Raw genomic sequence first — 22,975 nt, forward strand, 5'->3', positions numbered from 1 at the left:
GTTGAAATTGGACTTATTTTCTTTCAAGTGTGCATTTTTTATCTGTCCCTCAACACAGGCTATGACTACTATCTGCTACTACAACCAACTACCACTGGTATCATACCACATTACAATAATAATACTTCTAATATTAGCGGCAACAATAATAACATTTGCACATAAAACAATGTTTAGTGGTCCAATGAAAAAAAAAAAACAGACAATTTGGCCCTCGACTTGGCAACCTGGACATAATTTGGCCCTCAGTGAAAACTAATTGGGGAACCCTGATAATAATAATAATAATAATAATAATAATAATAATAATAATAATAATAATAATAATAATAATAATAATAATAATAATAATAATGGATTGGATTTATATGGCGCTTTTCAAGACACTCAAAGCGGTCTGACAGGGTTCCGGGTTCCATTCATTCACACAGTCATACCGGTGGTGGTAAACTACGATAGTAGCCACAGCTGCCCTGGGGCAGACTGACGGAAGCGTGGCTGCCATTCTGCGCCTACGGCCCCTCCGACCACCACCTCAAACATACAGCAGTCATACACATTCAAACGAGGCAAGCTGGGTGAAGTGTCTTGCCCAAGGACACAACAACCATGACACAGTGACAAGGGCGGGGATCGAACCGCCGACCCTCCGAACATTGGCCAACCCGCTCTACCAACTGAGCCACAGTCGCCCCAACTAATGTATAGGATGTAGATTGAGTGCAACCATTTTGGGCGCACATGAGACTAAAAATCAGTGACGTGAGACTTAATTTACACCGGTACATCTAACAATTAGCTGGTCAGTTCATGTGTGTAGCGAAATGTTTTCCCCCACCAGCATAGAGAGAAGAAGAAATACCACGGCCTGAGCCAATGAGAGGCCGAGTAGGGGCGGGCCTTCGTCTCTGATTGGCCCTGACCCCGGTCTCTTCTTCGTTGAATGTTTCTGGGGGAGAAGTAATCAGGCGGAGTGATTTGAGTGACAAAAATAAAGACGACTGCTGATCGTTTTTTCCGTACAGAAAGTTGCTGTGCCCGTAACACCTGTCTCCCCTGTCTCACCGTCTCCGTCCGAGCCGGTGTAGCGAATCAGGCGTTCCGGTAGGGTATAGTTTTAAGAACCGGTCATGTGATCCTTTCTCCGGTTCTCTGCGTGTGGATCAACATTATACACTTACTGCAAAGAGAATGGTCAGAGTCGGCTGGGAACGCTGCCTTTACTGTCGGAGCCTCGTCATTCAGAATCGTTAAAAAAGCACCAGAAACACAACCGGTTCCAGGACAGGTGCGTGGTCGGCCCAGCAGCTGAACGTACCAGAAAATGTGTAATAGGTGTATTATTGCAGTGTAATAAGGCGCAGCGAAACATTTTGGTTGCACCTAAATTATGTGCTGGTGCACCTAAATTAAAAAGTTAGTCTGGAGCCCTGATTTCAATATTGGTAACACAATTATGCATATATAGATTGCAGTCTATTTAACATTCTGCTGCAGCATTCAGTAGAGACTTGTGTCGTGTTGAAAGTATTATAGAAATGTTTCATTGCGACTTTTTGTCAACTTGGCTATGGGATGGGACCAAATAAAAATGTCAAAATAAATGTGATTGTTAAATGTGAATATTATTCCAATAATCATCAAAATATACTCAAAACTCTTAAAATGCCACTTTAACATACTGGAATCACTTTGTATTTGGTCAATAAACACATTTTTATTGCATCACAGCAAACTCCTTTTTTTAATGAACATCCTTTTCAGTGAAAAACCGAAATTAAATAATCTTTAAATTCCCAGGTCTCCCTGCATAAAATGATGAAAGAAGAAAATGCGTTAAATCCGGCCCGATTTTTCACTTCTCAACCATGATAGTGGGCTCAACAGCTTTTTTAAATTTTTTTTTTAATTTTTTAGGCTAGAGCGCCGTTCAAGCCTTTTATTATTTTATAGAGACAGTGTGGAAACAGGGAGATAGAGGGAGAAGACATGCGGGAAACTGATGGCCGGGCTGGGAGTCGAACCCGGAATCACCACTTCGAGGACGTTGCGCCTCTGTACATGGGGCTGCCCTAACCACTGCACCACCGGCCGCCTGTATTAGGGTTGGGCGGTATGACGGTATTATACCGTGTGACGGTATAAAAGTGTCTACCGGTAGAGATTTTGCAATACCGTTTATACCGGAGAAAGCGCAGATGTCTGCGGCATCGCTCTGAGTCACTGTAATTACACCGCCTCGACACACGGGGCACTGCAGGCATTGCAGCAGACTGCTTGGCATGGTTGCATGAGCACGACGAAGAAGAACTTACCGGAGTAATAACAATCATGGCGGAGGCGGAGAGTAAACATCACGAGGAAACAGAGGCAGCGCGACCCACCCATGACGAAGAGGAGGAACTCATTCCGAAAAAGGCCGCTACGTCTGTTGTGTGGAACTTTTTCGGATTTAGAAAATCCGACAACGAACAAAAAGTGATACTCTGCAAAGAGTGTCAAGCGACTGTTGCTGCTGGAGGTGGAAACACCGGTAACCTCTTCCACCACTTAAAGGGATAGTTCAGAATTTTGGACATAATACCTATTTTCCAAGTGAGCCGGTGTGTTTGAGACGTTGTAAGGAGACGTTTTCAAGAAATTTCATTCAGTTCTTCTAGTTGCCGAGTTCGCTTATGCTATGGCTAGCGCAAGTCAATCGTTCTTAGCTAGCATGGCATTAAAAACAGTCTTGCCCACTCCACAGTGCACCCGAGGCAAATCAATTGTAACGGCAGACTATCGAAGTACATATGTGTTGATAGAATGTTTGAAATAAAACCAACCTTGCATTTTTAAGGATTTATGTCTCAGCAGCAGCAGCGTGTCATACTTCCTAGTAGGCTATGGCAGCGGCGGAGTGATATCACCTAGCACTTATAAGTTACCGGTTCTATAATAGTTTGTTTACCTGCTGTCATTGCTACAGACGCAGAGTAGCCTGCAGTGCTAATTTCTTCAATCTCAAAGAAATGGACACTTTTGGAGAATATACTGAAACTTTTGAAGACTCTGAGTTTGAAGAGTTTTTTTTTCACCCAAACCCAACCGTACCTGTACGAGCCTGAATATACAGAGGAAGAATTGCGCGAGAGAGATGCTCAAAGGGCAGAACGTGAATGAGCGTCTGTGGAGACCGAGATAGCCCCCGCTGGAGCTGAGAACCGGGACCGAACAAACGGAGACTGGTGGTGCCAGGAGGGAATCCCCCGCAACGCGTTCGAGGGTTTACGGGTCTACGTACGGAGCAGAGGTCGGTTCGCGGTGCGTAATTGTGGCTTCGCGTGGCCGTGGGCTGCCCGGTGTTTGAGTGAGGTCCAAGCGCTTTTCACCCAGGTCTGAGGGCATAAGGGCCGAGAGTTCGGCGATGTTTTTGTGTCTATTTAGCGGAGGGATTCCCCGCAACGCATCCGAGGGTTTACTGGTCTATGGACGGAGCAGAGGTCTGGCTTTGCGGTGCGTAATTGTGGCTTTGCGCGGCCGTGAGCTGCCCGGTGTTTGAGTGAGCTCCAAGGGCTTTTCAGACAGCCTTGGGGGCACAAGTGCAGAGAGTTCGGCGGTGTTGAGCCGCGTGTTTACCGGCTGGATTGCGAGCGGCACGTCTTAGAGTTTTAAGTCCGACGGAGAGTCCGCATGTGTGGATTCGCGTGGCCGTGGGCTGCCCGGTGTTTGAGTGAGGACCAACGGCTTTTCACCCAGCTCTGAGGGCACGAGGCCCAAATATTCGGCGGTGTTCATGTAGTGCTGGGCGGTATACCGGTTCATACCGAATACCGGTGGTTTTTTTGTTTATGATATGCATTTTTCATATACCCCAATACCGGTGAGTGTGTAGCGTATGAACGTCGGGAACGCAGAGCGGCGGAACGTCGCGCCGCCGGACATTGTTTGAGAGGGGGCTGTTTAGCAGCTGCACCAAACAAGCAGCATGCGAGAGCACAGCCTGTGTTGAGCGTAAGATGCGGTGAAAAAATAGATAAACACGGCGAAAGTTTCTTTTTGCCGAAACTTTCGCCGTGTTTATCCATTTCTTTTTTTCGCCGAAACTTTCGCCGAAAGTTCCGAATGAGCAAGCAATGAAACAGAAGAACTTGTGCCGAAAAGAGGAGCCGTGTCTGTTGTTTGGAAATTCTTCGGCTTTAAAAAATCGACGTCGAACAAACAACAATATTCTGCAAATGCCGTCGGGCTAAAGTTGTAGCCGCTGTTCGCACTGCGGGAGAAGAGACGAGTCAAATGTCACTCAAAGACGCGTTTGCTAGGGGGACTGCCTACGACAAGAAAAGCAAACTGTGGAACTATTTATTTGTTTCAATATTATTTATGGATGTTGCCTTAATTGATGTCCAGTGGATAAAGAAGTCTTCATATTGCAGTTACAGGAGACGTATTGTTTACATTGTGTAGCCAGTTGGTTTACAAAAGATGTTTTTTCAAGTTGCAAAACAATAAAGGGTTCTGTATTTTGACTGCAACAGTCATGCATTCTGATTCCTTCACATCATTAATGCTAGTGTGGACATTAATGTTTTTCTACAATATTCACTCCTTATGACATTAAAATATGTCAGTCCAAGCCAATTTACTGCAGTAATTATTCTCTAAATTATTAGAAAATTAGGTTAACACCCAGTCGTGCTTGAAAAAAAAAATACCGTCAAATACCGTGAAACCGATATCATTTTGAAAAATACCGTGATATACATTTTTGGTCATACCGCCCAGCACTATGTTCATGTGTCTATTTACCGTAGGGAATCCCCGCAATGCGTCCGAGGGTTTACGGTTCTCCGGACGGACCAGGTTCGCGGTGCGTAATTGTAGCTTCGCGTGGCCGTGGGCTGCCCGGTGTTTGAGTGAGCTCCGAGGGCTTTTCAGACAGCCTTGGGGGTATAAGTGCCGACAGTTTGGCCCGGTTCGATTGTTCGATTCGCTGCTGCTGAGAAACTAGTTCCTCAAAAAATGGATGATTCATGCGAGGTTAGTTTTGTTTCAAATATTATTCTATCAACACACATATGTACATCGACAGTCTAGTGTTTTAATGGATTTGCCTCGGGTGCACTGTGGAGTGGGCAAGACTGTTTTTAATGCTTGTCTAGCTAAGAACCATTGACTCGCGCTAGCTATAGCATAAGCGAACTCGGCAACTAGAAGAACTGAATGAAATTTCTTGAAAACGTCTCCAGACGTCTCGAACACACCGGCTCACTTGGAAAATAGGTCTTATGTCCAAAATTCTGAACTATCCCTGTAAACCTAAAACACGCGAAGCAGTATTATGAGTCTTTCACCAAATGACAAAAAATCACGTCGATAGAGGGAGATAACGGAGGCCATCAGGACGCATACTTTTTCTCATTTGTTATTTTGACTTCTTATTAAGATGGAGCTCTGTGTTTACATTTGCACACACACTATAGCTTAAGTTAAAGCTGGAGTTCAAATGTTTACCAGACATTTGCACATTCTTTGTGGCTTATTATTTATTATATTTTCTTTAAAATAATGTTATGCTGCTGTGAGCAAATAAAAATAAAAGAGAAATGATCAAATGCGGCAGTATGGTTATTTTTAAGCCATTAATTGAATTTACAGGGCGAAAAACCATACCGTGATATATACCGTTACCATGATATGAAATTATTCATACCGTGATATAAGATTTTGCTCATACCGCCCAACCCTAATATGTATGATTATCCTGATAATGGAAATAGAATTTTATTGATAAAATCTTATATCGTCTTATCCCTTTATTCAGACAGACGACGGAGAACTGCCATCACATGTATGTAACGGAGCACATGTACGAGAGGGGGGCTCTAGGCCGACTCCATTGACCAGACCACTACTCCATAGTGTGCTGGGTGCAAAACACCAAACACCATAGTTTAAAGGTTGTATCAGCGATTCTGGGCCGAAACATAAATGATCACATTCATCTGTTTTTACCTCACGATCCGCTAGCTGCCCGCCCCATAAGCAGGCCGTCAAAAAAACGCGTCTCTCTAGGCAGCCTAGGCTCCGAGATCGCACACAAAAACAAATGGTACTACCAACACCTCAAAAGCAAAATAAACAGTGTTCCAACCAATCACGTTCATGAAAATGCGCGTCCATGATCATTTCAAAACACGGGCGGGAGGGGCTAGCTGGGTCGGTTTGTTTTGGATCTCGCAACGGAAGTGAGGGCAACCAGAATCGCTGATACAACCTTTAATGGAGGCTGCCACAAACATGCAGATGATTGAATGGATGGATTGAATTCCTTTGCTGAATGAGATATAGATATGGCTTAATGATGAGAGAAAAGATCAGAAAAGCCCACCCACAGTAATGAAGACTTTTACAGGTTTCAGCGGTTGCTGCTAGACCTATAAAATCTCCCAAAGAGTCACCATCCAGCATACTAGTCAACTGCTGCTGCAGCCACACACAGCCTGTGCTTCATGCTGCAGAGCTGTAATTCATGCTAATTCAGCACTCTAGCCTTCCATTTCTGTTTATTTTTGAATGGTGAGTGTAAACATGGCAGGGGCCTACTTTTAGCACGATGCAATGGGGAAAGACAGAGGAGAAGCACACAGAGCCGTGGCCACAGAGTGTCTCAAAATACACCAAGCAATACACAACATTCTGCTGCATACAACAGGACAAACATGTACAGTACATGTGCTGAATAACTCAATGTATCTCATACAAAAGCAACTACTTTGTTCACATGGAAATCCTCCTGAATCCACAGAACGAGAGGGTGTAGTTTTGAAACAATCAGAGATAAGAGCATGTTGAGGCATCACTTATGAGTGTGGGTGGCTGACTTCCTGTGTCCAACCCTGCTGTTGTTTCTGGCATCACATTGGCTAAAATGTTGGTTACATTCTTATGTAAACATACACGCATAGAGGCAATATCAAGGTCAGCAAAAATGATCAGGGTCGTGTCCATATATTTGTTAGAATTGGCTTTTACTTTGTTCACTTTAGACTTGTACTTTTTCCACTGAACTCATAAATCACTGGTTGTGCTCATTAGAGCAGTGTGACAGTTAACCTGATAAGCAGGAACTTGACTTCTTTAAGGCCCTCTTTGTTCTGACAGTTAGGTTTGCTAGAATAGATAGGACAACACCCATACACGTTTCATATTACATTTCCGTAAGTTCAGGTCAGAGATAACTGACCAGTAAGACTCTGTTGCATGCAAGTTCAACCTCTGTACGGGGCAGACCCAGCCCAAGAAGATAAAATGTGACCAGCACCCGGAAACATGGCTCGCTCTGACTGAGATCCTGCGGGAGCTCTGCCATTCTGAGCCCAGCGCTGTCATACTTTACCTATGACCTGAATAAATACTTTATCTGTGAACGGAAGATTTCTCCAGTTTATCCTTGGGCTTCAAACAAAAGAACTGGGGGTTCATATATTGTAAGATAAGTCTATAACATAACAACGTCACTCACATGAAGCCGGCTTCCAAAAAAGACGCTGATATGTAGACTGTCGAAAAGCGGTTGCCGGTAACGACAGCTGACAATTCATTTTTTATTACCATCAGCGTATTAACCAGCGCACAGAATATGAAGCGTATGGAAATCTTCAGCAGTCAGCAGTAAACCGACCAGCTACAATACTGCAAAACAAAAACACACTCGGCAAAAGAGTTCCACGGCACTGAAGGTTTCACATTTTGCCACAATGGATTTATGGTCGAGCGAACATCAGAGTCACACCTCTCATTGACATCAGTTCATTTCATCAGTTTAAAACGCTCTCATAATAGTTTGTGTATTGAAAAATCCTGAAGGCCACATATCATTTTTTGTCAATATCGCACAACTGTAAAGTCAACAACATAGACAACACAGATGAGCGCCGTCTGCTGTTATGGAGACATTACGTCTCACACAAGTACAGAACGTACGATCAAGTCAGGGCTCCAGAGTGCGACCATTTTGGTCGCATATGCGACCAAAATTTTTATGAGTGCGACTGAAAAAAATTGTAGGTCGCACTGGTGCACCTAACACTGCTCGGGTGAAAAAAAAAATCATAAGCGCAGCATCTCTTTATGTTCTCCTGATGGTATCGTGGTCTAAACCAATAAGAGACAGAGCTCGGGCGGGTCCTTGCCTCTGATTGGCTGTGGTCCTTTTCACGGCTGTAAATTGTGTCAGTTCGAAAATGCGAGCGAGCAGAGCAGGTACTCCTGAGCGCTTCGACGCTGAGCGCTTCGATTTTCTTTGAAAATGAAGAGAGGCAGAAAGCCTCGCCCCGAGACTAATTAAAAAGCCCAAAAATATGCCTTCAGACAGGACTGGTTGAAGCAATTTCCCTGGCTAATGTACGATAAAGAAAGGGACTCGATGCACTGCATTTATTGTCGGGAGTGCGGTCAGAATTTGGCCGGTAATAGTGCGTTTGTGGAAGAGTCAACAACATTTCGCATCGAGACATTGGAAAAAGCCCAATATGTCCAAAAAGCATACTACATGCCGTGATAAGTGTGTTAATAAAGTGGCCCCTCATCCAGCTGCATTTCAGCTTCAGGCTGTATCGATCAGGTCCGCTGAGGAATCTGAAATGATTATTAAATTCAACGTCGCATACAATATTGCAACGGAGGAGTTGCCGTTCACTAAATTTAAGTCCGAAATTATTCTGATGAAAAAAATGCCGACACACTAAAGAACAAGACAGCTGTGGAGGTTGGAAACGCCACGTACACGTCATTCATGATCGACGGCGACACAGACGTCTCTACGAAGGAGTGCGTTATTGTCTACTGCTGCATTTTGCGTAAAGGGAGGCCGGTCAACATGTTAATTGGACATGTCCGGTGGAGCATGGACACGCACAGTGTTTGAAGGCCCACATTACAGCATGAGACATCATGAATAGGAAATTGTATAGTAGCCTATTCCTAATATTATTATTAAAAATGAATAGCCTAAGTAAAAATATAAGTAGGCTAGGCTAAGATCACATAAACAGTTTTCCATTTGCAATCTATAGACTAGTGACCTGTATGATCTTTTTATTCTTGAGGAATTTATGCTGCCACAAAGCAAGCATTTACTGCGCTTGTGCATCAGTGTGCAGAATGGCTGGAGAAAACGGTTCCTCTGGGTGCTGATGGTGCTGCAGTTAACCTAGGCCATAAGGGGGTGTCATTATGTAAAAGGAGAGCGATAAAAAGGTGACTTTTTGGCGTTAAAGGCGACGCGATGAAAAATGTGGGTGCACCTAAATTTTGTGCTGGTGCACCTAAAAAAAAAAGTTAGGCGCACCAGTGCAACCAATGCAAAACGTTAGTCTGGAGCCCTGCAAGTCTGTAGTCGTTCAGGTGTGTGAGGCACCTTTTGACGGTATCGAGGAGATGGAAGCGGACTGATCAGTCCGACTGCCTTTCTGACGACGATTGGCCGTTGGATTGGTGTGTCAGGGCCTTAAAATGCCTTCAATCATTCACAGATCAGATCTCCTGTCATCTCACACTCACTTCATCCATTTGGTTCATTTCAAAGGGCTCGTACGAGCCACAGGTCTCTGTGTCCAGACACGTCAAAACAGGCTGCTTGGAGTTAACACTCTCCTCTGATGACGGAGCTGCAGCATTTCTTTCATAACTCTATCCCAACATGGGGCCGCTGGAGGGCTGATTTGGTTCACAGTAAGTTTTTTTTTTAAATCACTTCTCTCGTGGCCTATAATGACAACAAGTGACAAGTCTCAACAATGACTAATTGCCACATGATTCAGCAGGCACAATGCAACCAGTTCAGCTGCCTGCTCGTTATCAGAGCTGAGCTACAGTGTGAAGCAGGGAGGGAGCGCTTCCTTTTCACACCAACCCCAACAACATTACTTTACTCTTTGAACTGAACACATGCCAGTTTATTTCCATGCTTGGCTTCTCAGCAGGTTGATTGTGACTTGAATATTTGTGTGTCAGCGGTGTGCTTGATACATGTTGTACAGCCAATCAAACCACTTGAAAACTAAGGTACTTGTGTGCACGCTGCAACACACTAGGGTTGTAGCGATACACTAATCTCAAGATACGATACGATATACGATATTCAGCTCACGATACAATATAAATCACGATATTCAGTCAACGATACGATTCGATATAATTCGATACACTTACATCATTTTCTGAAAGATTTAAAAGGTACAGTGTGATTTTGGTGACATCTTGTGAGTGTTCCATTTACTTGGATTGAATTAATATCAACTGAAAGAATCAATTACACAATATATGGCTCTGACTGGACAGAGAGTCTCCAGCTTGCAAATGCTGGACAAAATAAATCAAATATGTGGTGAGAAAATAATTACAATTATTGAAGTGCAAACTGTAACTTACAAAGCACACACACACACACATACATACATACACAGAGCAACGGAGCGGGCTGGCTACGGGGCGGTGGGTGGGGTTTTGGGTGTCTACAGTAATATGGCTTATTAATTTCATGAGGTTATTTACTTACCCACGATGAAAAAAATAGCTCTGAATGAATAACAGCTGAGCAGAAGCGCTTGTCGACCGTCGCGGAGAAATACGCGTCTGGTCTGAACTGGGGGGCAGCGGATCATGTGTGATTTCCGTGGCCGTGACGCTTTGCAGCAGCTGGTGTGAACCTGGCGTCATGCCGGCGTGAACCGGGCGGCCGCTGAAGCACCGCGAACGAAACACGCTTCCTTTCGGCGCCTTTGTTAACCGATAGTGCAGTGCAGTTCAGACCAGACGCGAAGCGCCGCGTGAATGGGACTTAATGTATCGATACTCGTGGCTAAAAATCGATACTTTCTGTGGAAACAAAATATCGATTTATATAGCAGAATCGATAAAATCACTCAGCCCTACAACACACACTATACTACACAACACCTTCTTGTGTAAACATTAGACAAGAGCGCCGGCAGGACACAGTGAGTGTATCGGCCCATGGAAACCCAGCCAGGTCGAGGTCAACACACTTCAGAAACAATGATCAGTGTGACCTTATGTAGGTCATAATTCAATAACACAGAACAAAACATATTTGCTCTCTTGTTTTACACAGATTTACCTGATGGGAAAACAAAACTACAGATGGGCTGATCGATGCCTTGTATTTTTGCTGCATGATGGTTTTAACCACACACACACACACACACACACACACACACACACACACACACACACACACACACACACACACACACACACACACACACACACACACACACACACACACACACACACACACACACACACACACACACACACACACACACACACACACACACACACACACACACACACACACACACACACACACACACACACACACACTGTGTTCACATCAAACGCAAAGCAAATTTCCGTGCACTGTAATTGCATACAAAATCAATGCAAAGATGCTTGATGAGAATTTGCACCCGGCAAGTTGAAACATTTAAATTCAAGCAAGAAATTTGCATGACGCTGTGTATCGAAAGCCAATCAGCGAGATTCTCCTCCTGTCATCATAGAAGTTGCTGAATCAGAAATGGAGGAGACAATTATTGCATCCATCTGTGGTCATCCAGAGGTCTATGATAGGAGTCTACAATGTTTCATGCAGTGGAATTAAATGCAAAGGCAATGCAAAGATGCAAATAGGCACAAATTCACACCGAATGGAGCGAATGACGCAACATGAATTAGGCGAATACCCAAAACTTGCTAGTTTGCATCATTTGCATATCCTCTCAAGCTGAAATATTTCAATCTTTGGTTTCCTGGCGTATCTGGGACTTCACAACATGTACAAAGCAGGAATAGTGGTGATTTCAGCCATGATGGAGCGAACCTGGTCGGTGTCTCTTCTTGCGTATGACGCAAATAAAAACAAATTATCCCACTAATAAGATCCTGTGGTCTCGTTTGATGTCAAAACTGCATTAGTCTTGAATCTAGATGGCTTCTGAGTGTGTTTTGGAGCCAGTAACATACAACATAAGATATGGAAACGAAATGAAATCATCTTACCTCATAGGACCAAACACACTGGACCCCCGCGAACCTCCTGACACAGCGGCCCACCTCCACGTCCTCATGGGTGGTGTACATCTCCTGTAGACACTCTCGGATGTGGGGGACCATCCTCTTGAGCACCTCACGGCTCATGATGACACCCGGCCCCCCCATGCAGAAGTTCTCCCCAGGTTCCAGCGCCAGTTTCCCCAGTTCGTCCCGGGCCCCCATGCCTGTTTGGCCCAGGAAGATGGCCTCGCTACTATTGAGGCTGCGCAGGAAGCCCTCAAGCTTCTCGCTCTTGATGTAGACGTCGTCATCCGCCCTCATGAACCACTCATACTTGTCCAGGTAATGGTCATGCATGTACTTGAGCATCATGAAGGACTTTTTCTGTGGTGGGTACGAATCGTCCACATTCCTCAGGGCCACAATGGGGATGGGGATGGAGGTGTCGGAGCCCTCGCTGGAGAAGAACTCCACATGACCTGGAATCGTCTGCGCCCATGTCCTGTTAACACACATTAAGAAACAGGGATATAAACAGGGGGACACAATCTGGTCCCTGACATGAGCAGCTGGTGAGATTAACATCATGTGTGGGTTTGCAATTCACAATGGGTCATTCCGTGTCATTTCATCAAATTTCTGAAAATCTTCCCACCTGACCATCTCAGAATGTCAGAAAGCTTAAACATTGTACAAAATATGGTTTCTCTTAGATTATTAGTTTCACAGATATTAAGGCTCAAAAATGGAAGTAAACACATCTTTGCCCAACTTCAGAGTCATATTCCAAAAAAAGTATCAGGTCCAAACTTACTTTTTTTTAAAGATCATATTCTTGTTAAAATCATATTAAAAAATTGGGAGGGTGTTTGGCCTCAGTTTGTCGCAGTGATTTTTATAATTTGGGGGTTTTGTGGCCGCTTTTGGTACTGCATGTCTTAATATCCTACAAGTAAACATCACAGCAGGGCAATTTATTTGTGTTTTTTACCATTTACCAAAGACTTACATGTGACTAAATGCTACTGATAAATTTAGCCTTACGAAAACATTAAAATGTAGCACAGTTGTAGTTACAGAGACAATAAGTCCTTGGATGTGAGTTGAACATGCTGAAAGCAGCTTTTAATGTCTTAAACCATGAACAAACAGCATAATATTGAAGACTGTACATTTTGTCATACTTTAAGCATATAAATTACACAACCAAATCAAATAATAATCTTAATTTGAGCATAAAGATTTTACATTACAGTAGAAAAGTCTCCAAAGTTCGATATTGAATAAGTTTGTCTCTATGCTCACTATGAGACAATATGTGAGTTATGATCAGAAATGGTGGATAGTAAGTATCAGAGATGTTTCAGATCAAGATGAAGATGTACTGGTTCAGTTCATGCACCCACATGGCCCTGCCAAGAGTTTCTACTGGCCAAGAAGAGAAGACATGTGCAATGTCCCACTGCAGCATAGAATTGCAAGATTTGACGTTCCCTCTACAGAAACTGGGCGCATGTATGCCATCAAAAAAGATGAGCACAACAGAGCAGAGATGTACATTAGACAATTTGTAAAGTGACTGACAAATTAATGAATGTGACGAAGGAATTGGATCTAAAAGATGAAAAATGTGTAATCCCTCATAGTTATTCAATATCAAACTTTGGAGACTTTTCTACTGTAATGTAAAATCTTTATGCTCAAATTAAGATTATTATTTGATTTGGTTGTGTAATTTATATACTTAAAGTATGACAAAAGTCTTCAATATTATGCTGTTTGTTCATGGTTTAAGACATTAAAAGCTGCTTTCAGCATGTTTAACTCACATTCAAGGACGTATTGCCTCTGTAACTCCAACTGTGCTACATTTTAATGTTTTCGTAAGGCTAAATTTATCAGTAACATTTAGTCACATGTAAGTCTTTGGTAAATGGTAAAAAAACAATTGAATTGCCCTGCTGTGATGTTTACGAGTAGGCTGTTAGGACATGCAGTACCAAAACCGGCCACAAAAACCCCACCAATATCAGGATTTTAAAAAATCACTGCGACAAATTGAGGCAAAACACCCTCCCGATTTTTTTATATGATTTTAACAAGAATATGATCTTTTAAAAAAGGTCAGTTTGGACCTGATACCTGTTGTCAGTTTTTTGGAATATGACTCTGAAGTTGGGCAAAGATGTGTTTACTTCCATTTTTGAGCCTTAATATCTGTGAAACTAATCATCTAAGAGAAACCATATTTTGTTGAATGTTTAAGCTAACACCAGAGAAAGAGGCAGAAGTGATAGAAGTCTTTTATCTGTAAAAATGGGAGCTCAGCCACTCTTCAAATGTACTACTTTATTTCAACAAGCCACATTTTAAGTACCTACCATACTAGGTTATCATTGAGCTCAAGTCTGTTGGCTTTTAGAAACAGATATACTCTGTAAACATTTTGAAGGCCACAGCTGAGATAGTTTTCCAGATATTGCTGTTTAAAAATGGCTTTTCAGAGCATGATGCCAAAAACTGTCTAAACTACCCTTCATTCAATGATGTTTCATGAGAAAACTATTGACAGTAGAGACCTAATATTTTGGATTTGTCCTATTAACAAGTGTGTCTTTGTACTTGAATTTTTTACAGGACATTCTGAGATGGTCAGGTGGGAAGCATTTGATGAAATGACACGGAATGACCCAATACTATCCCAATAACCATCAAAAACATGCTAGAAACTCTTAAAATGCTACCTAAACACACCGGAATCACTTTACACTTTATTAAGAAATAAATATTTGTATTGTGTCAGATAAGACACTGACATAGTGAACATCCTTTTTAATGACCTCCCCAATGAAACATTAGGATTAATGTTTTAATACATTTTAAGACTCTCTCCCCTGCCAGCATGTAGTCTACTGAAAACGTTAAAAATAACTGAGCAATGTTTAATTACATTTTGTATTCAGCATAAAATATTATGCAGGACTACTTTTTAATAGAATAAATATGTTATTTTTTCACCTTTCAGAAGAATACAGATCGCATTATTGCATGTTTATTTAATGGATATATAATTTTGGTTACAAGTTCCTGAATCGAATCATGGTTTACAGAATCGAATCAAATCGAATCGTCCTTGAATTGAATCACCAATACTGTATCGAAGTGAAGCCAAAGATTCACACCCCTAGCCAGCACTGTGTCAATAAATAACAGCACTATTTTATTCACCACCACACACACACATGCAGCTTTACTTCTCCTTTAAACACTTCAACACATAGGAGTAATTTCTTATCTACAAAGACAGTGTAACTAAAGGAGCATGGATACTGCATTACGTTCCTGCATGCATCAATGTGCTTTCAGACGCTTGAAACTAAAAGAACACAGGCACATATAAAACAGGCAGGGATGAGACGCAATGAAACGGTCTATCTGATTTGTGTAAAATGGGATTCTTTCTATGCCAACATACTTGTTATTACAGACATGCCACTTCTGAGAAAGTCTTGGGAGTAAATCACGGGGATATGTGGACAAGCTTGAGTTGAAAAAACGTGATTAAACATGATGAAATAAAAAGTCACAATTCTGTCAGATCCCTTTGATTGTCTTCACTATGCCAGAATCAGAGAAAGAAATTTCTCAGTCAAAGCTGACAGTGATTCCTGTTGCATGGTGGCAGCAGAGTGGGAGGATTCCGGCTAATAAAGCTATGAGCCAGGCTTTTCTCAGCATGAAGTTTACAGGAAATGTTTAGAGTCTGGGTTGAGAAATGGTGACTGTCCTTTAACATGTTAATGCTGCTGAAACTGATGTGCGATGGTTCCTCTTCTAAAAAGGACCACCGAAAGCAGAAGGGAAATAATAACAGAACTAGTCACCCTAAGAAGTGTCACTGAGGTTCGACTTTTTGTAGTAAACAATATGGGTCAATATGATCTAACGTTATAGAAGAGAGTGCTGCATGGATGACAGATTATTGTAGGCCAGCCTGGAAGTAAGCATCACACTAGTTGACAAAAAGCCTTCTCTTTAACACATTTTAGCCTTGCATTACTCACATAAGTTTGACAGAGGGATCACTTGTGTTTATTTAAGACCTGACAGAGAGGAGGCGGGGCTTACCTCCATGTAGACACCAATATTTCATCAATCACGGCTGAAATAACCACTATTGTTGCTTTGTACATGTTGTGAAGTTGCAGATACACCAGGAAATCAAACCCCATCCTGCCGGTGATTTCCTGGCGTATAGCTTTCTAAACCATCAGATCTGCAAAATAACATTGACGTTCTTTCACTATCATTTTAGATTAGGGGAATTTTACAAAATAATTCAACTTCTGAAAACATCAATGTAATGAGAAACTAGGCTGTTTTAACATCATCCAGCTAGGCAGTTTCAACAACTAGTATTAGACTAGGCCTGTGACCAGAAAGCTGGACATAAACATTAAAACTATTTTTCGTGACATCCGCGGAAATGTTCAGTGGAAATATCAGGACTCCTGTACAGAAATTAATCAAGTTCTCAGAATGAGTCTACAGTGCAGCGAGGAAGGCAGCTCTCAGTCAGACTTCAGGTGGCTGTAGAAATGAGAAGGTCTAAGAAGATCTGGTTGGCATACTGTCTTGACAACCCAATATGTCACTCACGTTAGTTTTCCTGAAACCGATGACACTTCAGGTGACCAGCTTAATAAGCTCTGGAAACCCCACTGACCTGCCCTGCAGTACACACTCTGACTGTGACAAACACTGATCAGACTCACAGAGCTTGAAATATGAGTTGAGATCGAATCAATTAGACACTTATTCGAGTCATTTCTAAAGAGTCATTCTAACATATTTAGGTTTCTGGATTGTTAGTTGGACAAAACAAGACATTGGAAGATGTCACCTTGTTATAATCACAATCACTCACAGAGATATTAACAATTATCCTGATAATGGAACGATCAACTAATTGAGACTGTATTTTAAGATGATAAAATCCTATATCGTCCCATCCCTACAGGCTATATAACTAATTGATTAAGTAAGTGAGGATTAAATAATCAACAGTGCAAATCACTGTAATCCCATCCCAAAGTTTTCCAAAGACACAGACAGTCAGGCTGAAGTCTGGAAAAATGGATCTAAAATTATGAATATCGAAACATCAATAGCTTCTATGAAGTCACAATATGATGCTCAATATTTATGACACTGAAGAAATGTTCACTTAAAGCCATCCAATAGGACAAAAGGGGATTTGGAAAGTAAATGTGTTTGAATGGCAGCAGTTACCTGGTAAAACACATTTTCAGACATGCATCACCAAAGACACCAACTCTGTCTGGTTGAAGTTTGGAGAAATTAGTCTAAAATTATGAACATGCAGCCAAAAGTCATAGATATTACAGTCACTGTTAAAACATCATACAACCTTCAATAAAGAGGCACAAAGTGATGCTCATTGTCTATATCTACGACACTGACAAAGAGGGGACTGATTTTACCTTTGAGCTACTTTACAGGACATAAAAAGCGGTAGCAGTTACTTTCCCTAGAGGATCATTTGAGATTTTAACAAATCAAGTCACTTCAGACTCGACATATCACCAGCTGATTTAGTAATGACTGGTGTATTCTTATAAATGCCCTTAAAACAACAGTGACTGTATGCTAGACGTTAGTGATACGTGCTCATGACAAAATGCGTAGAAGTAACGGCTGCTAGCTAGCTACCTGGTGAATACGTTGTATGGAGGCCTGAACGCCGAGTTGAAAGGTGTTTCCACAGACAACCGTGTTAACAAAGTGGTGGACCGTTACCTTCGAACGGGTCATTTGTGTGAAACGCAGCTTTTTCCCCCTGACACGTCACATACCTATGTGCCGCCACGGCTCGGTTGTTCAGGTACTTCTGGGCAGTCATGACACCAACGAACAGGAAATTATTGGACCTGGAGCCAGGTTTCTCGGTCGCCGGCGAACCGTTATCTTGCGGTAGCCATAGCGCTCCGCCGTATTCCTTCCTGTGCCCCCCGTTCAACCCACAGCCAGCGGGGTTTGCCTTGCGTTTCTGTCCAGCCTTCTTCAGCTCAGTCGCCTTGGGTAAGATGAGTCTGGAAGCCAGTGTGAACCCGACAACCAGTCCCAACAGAACACTAAACCATGCTCTTCGGCTTCGACCTGCCATTCCCCAAAACTTCACCAGCTCTCCGAGTATCTTCGCTGTATCCGAAAAACAGCGCGGCTGCAAACGAAAGCTAGTTAAGAAATGTTTAAATTTTAAAAATAAATTAAAACAACAAAAACTGATCTGCGGGGCTCCCGTGTTTCCAGAAAACCGGGCTCACACACACTCTCTCATAGTAGAAAAGCTCTTTTCTTCCAGTTGCCTACGTAGCATCACAGCAGTCTCCTTGAAACTGCCACCGGAACCGTTCTCTGCCGCTGCTCGCTCTGCTCCTCCAGCTGTCCGTCACTAGCGACCATCGGCACACTTCAACGCCGATCGTCAAACGCAGCAGCTTTTTTCTTTGCATTGAATAGCGTCCCCATTCTCGCCATTATCTCGCCATTGGAAGAATGTCGGACTGCCGAGATCGCTGATCGCGAAGGGTTTAACCAAGCAGTGGTTTGACCAATTGGCTTTCCGTAGAAGCGCTCTGACTGGCTGGCGGAATCCCTTCGAGGCGGGAGGGGCCGGAAGTACTTCTTTTTCTTTTTTTTTCATGTGTCGCTTAAGAAAGACTCTCTCAGATGATGTAATGATCGCATGTTTAAACAAAAGCACTACCTGTTCCAATTACTTAAGCTTGGTTTCTGAGAAATAATGTTTTATCCGTCGTTTTGGTTTGGCTGTATATACTAGTACAATACCCATGATGACCCTCAACTGCCGTTGCCATGGAGAAGAATCCAGTCTGAGGCGCGAATCACAGCGGTAGCGAATTAAAAATGCTGCGTTGCTGCAATTGTTTAGGAGATTACGAAGTTGGACCACCACGATAAAAATGTATAGCTTCTAAGCATCGTATTCGATCCACGTGGCATATTTGTAAGACTACGCAGCATCACTAAACCCATTGGCAACATGAGGCTGGAAGTCTACAAACTTCAGTTGCTTTCTGTGACAATTCTTATAATAACAAAACAATTACAATTACGATAAAAGCGATAATAACAGTTATATGTAGCTTATATCTGTCATCACTATTATTAATTAAAATGTTTTGCTTGAATTATTATGACACCATCATGGCTTCATCAAGTAGTGTTGCCCTGAAAGCTGAACTGGACAGCAGAAGTTAAAACTCCAAGTCCATGTATATTTTTATGTTTTGTATGTGTATGTGAGGTATAAATAACATTTTGTGTTGTTCATTTGTTTGTGTAAATTACAGTACTTTTGTGCTTCAAAAGAAAACTTCACCAAAAGGTATTGTCAAGTAAACTTCTAGGAAGGCAGTATGTCTGTGAGTCAGCTCTCTGGTGTGGAGCTCCCCCATGTGGTTGTTGTAGTTGCCTACAGTCACTCTGGTGTTGTGTTGGTTATGTTTCCACAGAAACATAGTGTTTATGCTCCTTTATGCGCTTCACAGTAGGTGAACATGAGCTGGGATGTAATGTTACAGGGTTAAAAGGCATTTAACATTATACCAAAACATACTGGTATCCAGTATGTACCATCAAGGTATCGATATAATTATTTCCTTTTTTGTCTGTGTTTCTTCTTGATAGGGTAAATCAAACATTCACTATCTATTTTCTGGGGCACTTAAGCACCTCAAGACCACTTAGCAAGGCTGATTACTAACCTGGCAAAGTTGGCAAATGCCTTGGGCCCCAAAAATCGGAAGCCTAGGGGCAGTGGCTTTTTGTTAATTTAATAATTTTGCAAAGTTGTTAGAGAAATTCCACCGTTTAAGTACAATATCAGACTGGATGGTTCCAGTCCAATGTTGTTCTGTTTGTTTGGACTCGTAAAATAGTTTTGGGCTACATTTTGTTCCCTTTGACAATTTCCCCTGATGAAAAGAATATTCCCATGTGTCATCTCCCCATCTCCTAAAATGAGTATGATAGAGACTGACAGGGCACAGAGTCTGGTAATTATGTGATTTGACCTAGATTGTATGATTTAGTAAGTAAATAAATATTGAACATGACAAATAAACTTGGTCTTTATGTTATTTGATTAATAATACATACTTATTGTTAAGAACTGTGCAGGTAAATTATGGTAATTTTGAATATTTATTTATTTATTTTTGATCAGGATTTATGTATCATGCAGTCACGCGAAATAAATATTTTGTTTTTACTTAACTACTGTACATGGAAAACTAATCAAGACCATAAACCTAAAAAAGAAACCCAGAGGTTTAGCCTGAAGTCTCAGCTACAAACAATTCTCTTCAAAGCAAACTCGAAGGAGGAGCAGGCTTTATGAGAGGCCACAAAGACTACAAAGAAACAGGGACTCTGGGGGAATTACCTAGACTGTTGTAGGGCAGCCAACTGTGAAGAATTGTGGGTAATACTGCGGGAGAATCAAGTTAACAAAACATCAAGAGTGTATTATGATTAGTGTGAGGATTCCTGCTGCTGCCACACTAGGACAGAGGTTCTCAACCTGTTATATCTTAATGCCCACCTCTGGATAGTTAACCACTAGCAGCTGTAATGACCAAAATAAATATTTAGTGTACATCTTGCTTTCAGTCAGGACTAAGTGTGTCATAGCACAGCACTGGGGACAATTACAGATGATCTTCCAATTGTATTAAAGGATGATGAGTCCACCGTGCATTCCAAGCTTACTCATAGTCCCACAAGGTTCTGTGCTTAGACCAATTCCCTTCACCTTAGATGTTTCTTTTAGGCAACATTATTAGAAAAAACTCCATAAACTTACAGTTATGCTGCTGATACTCAATTATATATACTGTATATTGATAAAGCTAGACGGAAGCAACAAGTCAGCTAAACTCTAAGCATGCCTTAAGGACATGAAAACCTGGATGATTTGCAATTTCCTGATGTTAAACCTCTGAAGTTGCTGTACTTGCCCCAACAAGTTAATTATCTAAAGATATAGTTACTCTAGACCAGTGGTTCTCAAACCTTTTCTGTCATGCCCCCCTTTGGAGGAAGAAAAATGTGCCTGCCCCCAACAAAACGTTGACAAATAATACATTTTATTTGTATAGCACTTTTAAAAGTTCTCAAAGACACATTATATAAAGAAAAATGACAGTAATAAACACAGGTTAAAATCATACATTAAAAGCAGTTCTGTGGTGTATTCCAGAAAGCAGGTTTTCCTGAAACTCTGAGTTTGTTAACCCTGAGAAGAGTTTTCTGTTCCAGAAAGAGAGTTTCTAAGGAATTTAGAGTTGTCTCACATGCTAAAACCCAACTGGTAATGCAATGACATGACATATGCATCAAAGTATAGCCTAGATGATTCAAAAGTTAGATTGTGTCTAATATCTAAAGTTGGACAAGTTAAATTTTATTTTGTTCACCATTTGTGCTGCTTGAAGTTCAGTTGTGAGTCCACGATCACAGGTATTTAAACTCTTGAACTACTTTTCTCCCTTACAAAAATATTGGGGTCTGTGTCAGACTTATTTACCCTTTTTAAATAATACATACAGACACATTTAGGTGCAAGTGAGAGCTCTCTAATCAGTTGCACACATTATTCATAACAGCAGTTAGTTGTTTTGCAGCTTGCGTTTTGTCTTTTAAGTGTACATATAGTGCAGCATCATCTGCATACAGCTGGCAGGTCACTGTTGGTGGACAGCAACTTGCCAGGTCATTTATGTACAGGTGAAACTCTAAAGTTAGAATATCTTGCAAAACTTCATTTATTTCAGTAATTCAACTTAAAAGGTCAAACGAATACATTATGTAGACTCATTACATGCAAAGTGAGATATTCCAAGCCTTTATTTGTTATAATTTTGAAGATTATGGCTTACAGTAGTGTTTCTCACAGGATTTTTGGAGATAACATTTTGAATAGATTTCATTTTAATGCATCAACTTGGTGAATTTTGAGAACCAAAATATGACATCAATTAGTGACCAATTTCTTACAAACTGCTGGTACTGATACAAATGTTGACATACTAAATGGGGTTGAGGAGTTTAAGCATTCAAGAAAAGATGAAAACAAAAATGACTAAAACACAGTGCTGAGCCTTTCTACTGTTAGTTTATTATGACTATTATTATTATTATTATTAATATAAGTGGGTGACTATTCCTCAGCCTTCCTTGGCGTTTTGGTTTTGACATACGCGCACGCACTGTCAAACTTGTGCGGGGGATGCCTTGCCATGGCGACAGGGGAAAATAGAAAGTTGATGAGCCAAACCAGCCGCAAGGATTTCCTCTTATAATAAGCGCTGCTGCCCTCCTGTTTAGGCCTATCATTAGTGGCGCTAGTTAAGTCCATTTGCCTTGATAAAATAATTTTGGGCGAACATTGAGACTATGGCGGTGCGCCATAGTCTTGTCAATGTGTGGGGAAACACTGCTTACAGCTTATGAAAACCCCAAATTAAATTTCAGAAAATTAGAATATTACATGAAATCAATAAATAAAAGGATTTTAAATAAAGAAATGTTGGCCCTATGAAAAGTATAATCATGCATATGTACTCAGTACTTGGTATCGGCCCCTTTTGCATGAACTACTACCTTTATGCGGGGTGGCATGGATGCTATCAGCCTGTGGCACTGCTGAGGTGTTATGGATAACCAGGATGCTTCAATAGCGGCCTTCAGCTCTTTGACATTGTTCAGTCTCATGTCTCTCATCTTTCTCTTGGCAATGCCCCATAGGTTCTCTATGGGGTTCAGGTCAGGCGAGTTTGCTGGCCAATCAAGGACAGTAATCTCATGG

General features: G+C 41.7%; 1 protein-coding gene across 1 annotated transcript in view; it reads right to left on the reverse strand.

Moving 5' to 3' along the window:
* chsy1 (chondroitin sulfate synthase 1) overlaps positions 1 to 18,661 on the reverse strand; it is a 95,569-nt gene extending 76,908 nt beyond the window's left edge. Inside the window, exons 1-2 of the mRNA XM_084006893.1 lie at positions 17,937 to 18,661; positions 12,067 to 12,562 (exon numbers count right to left, since the gene is read on the reverse strand). Of these exons, the coding sequence (XP_083863019.1) occupies positions 12,067 to 12,562; positions 17,937 to 18,247 (807 nt within the window). The 5' untranslated portion in view covers positions 18,248 to 18,661. The remainder of the gene's footprint in view (positions 1 to 12,066; positions 12,563 to 17,936) is intronic.
* Between the last annotated feature and the right edge of the window lie 4,314 nt (positions 18,662 to 22,975).

The sequence above is a fragment of the Eutrigla gurnardus genome (assembly GCF_963514095.1).
Source record: "Eutrigla gurnardus genome assembly, chromosome: 1".
Classification (NCBI taxonomy): Eukaryota; Metazoa; Chordata; class Actinopteri; order Perciformes; family Triglidae; genus Eutrigla; species Eutrigla gurnardus.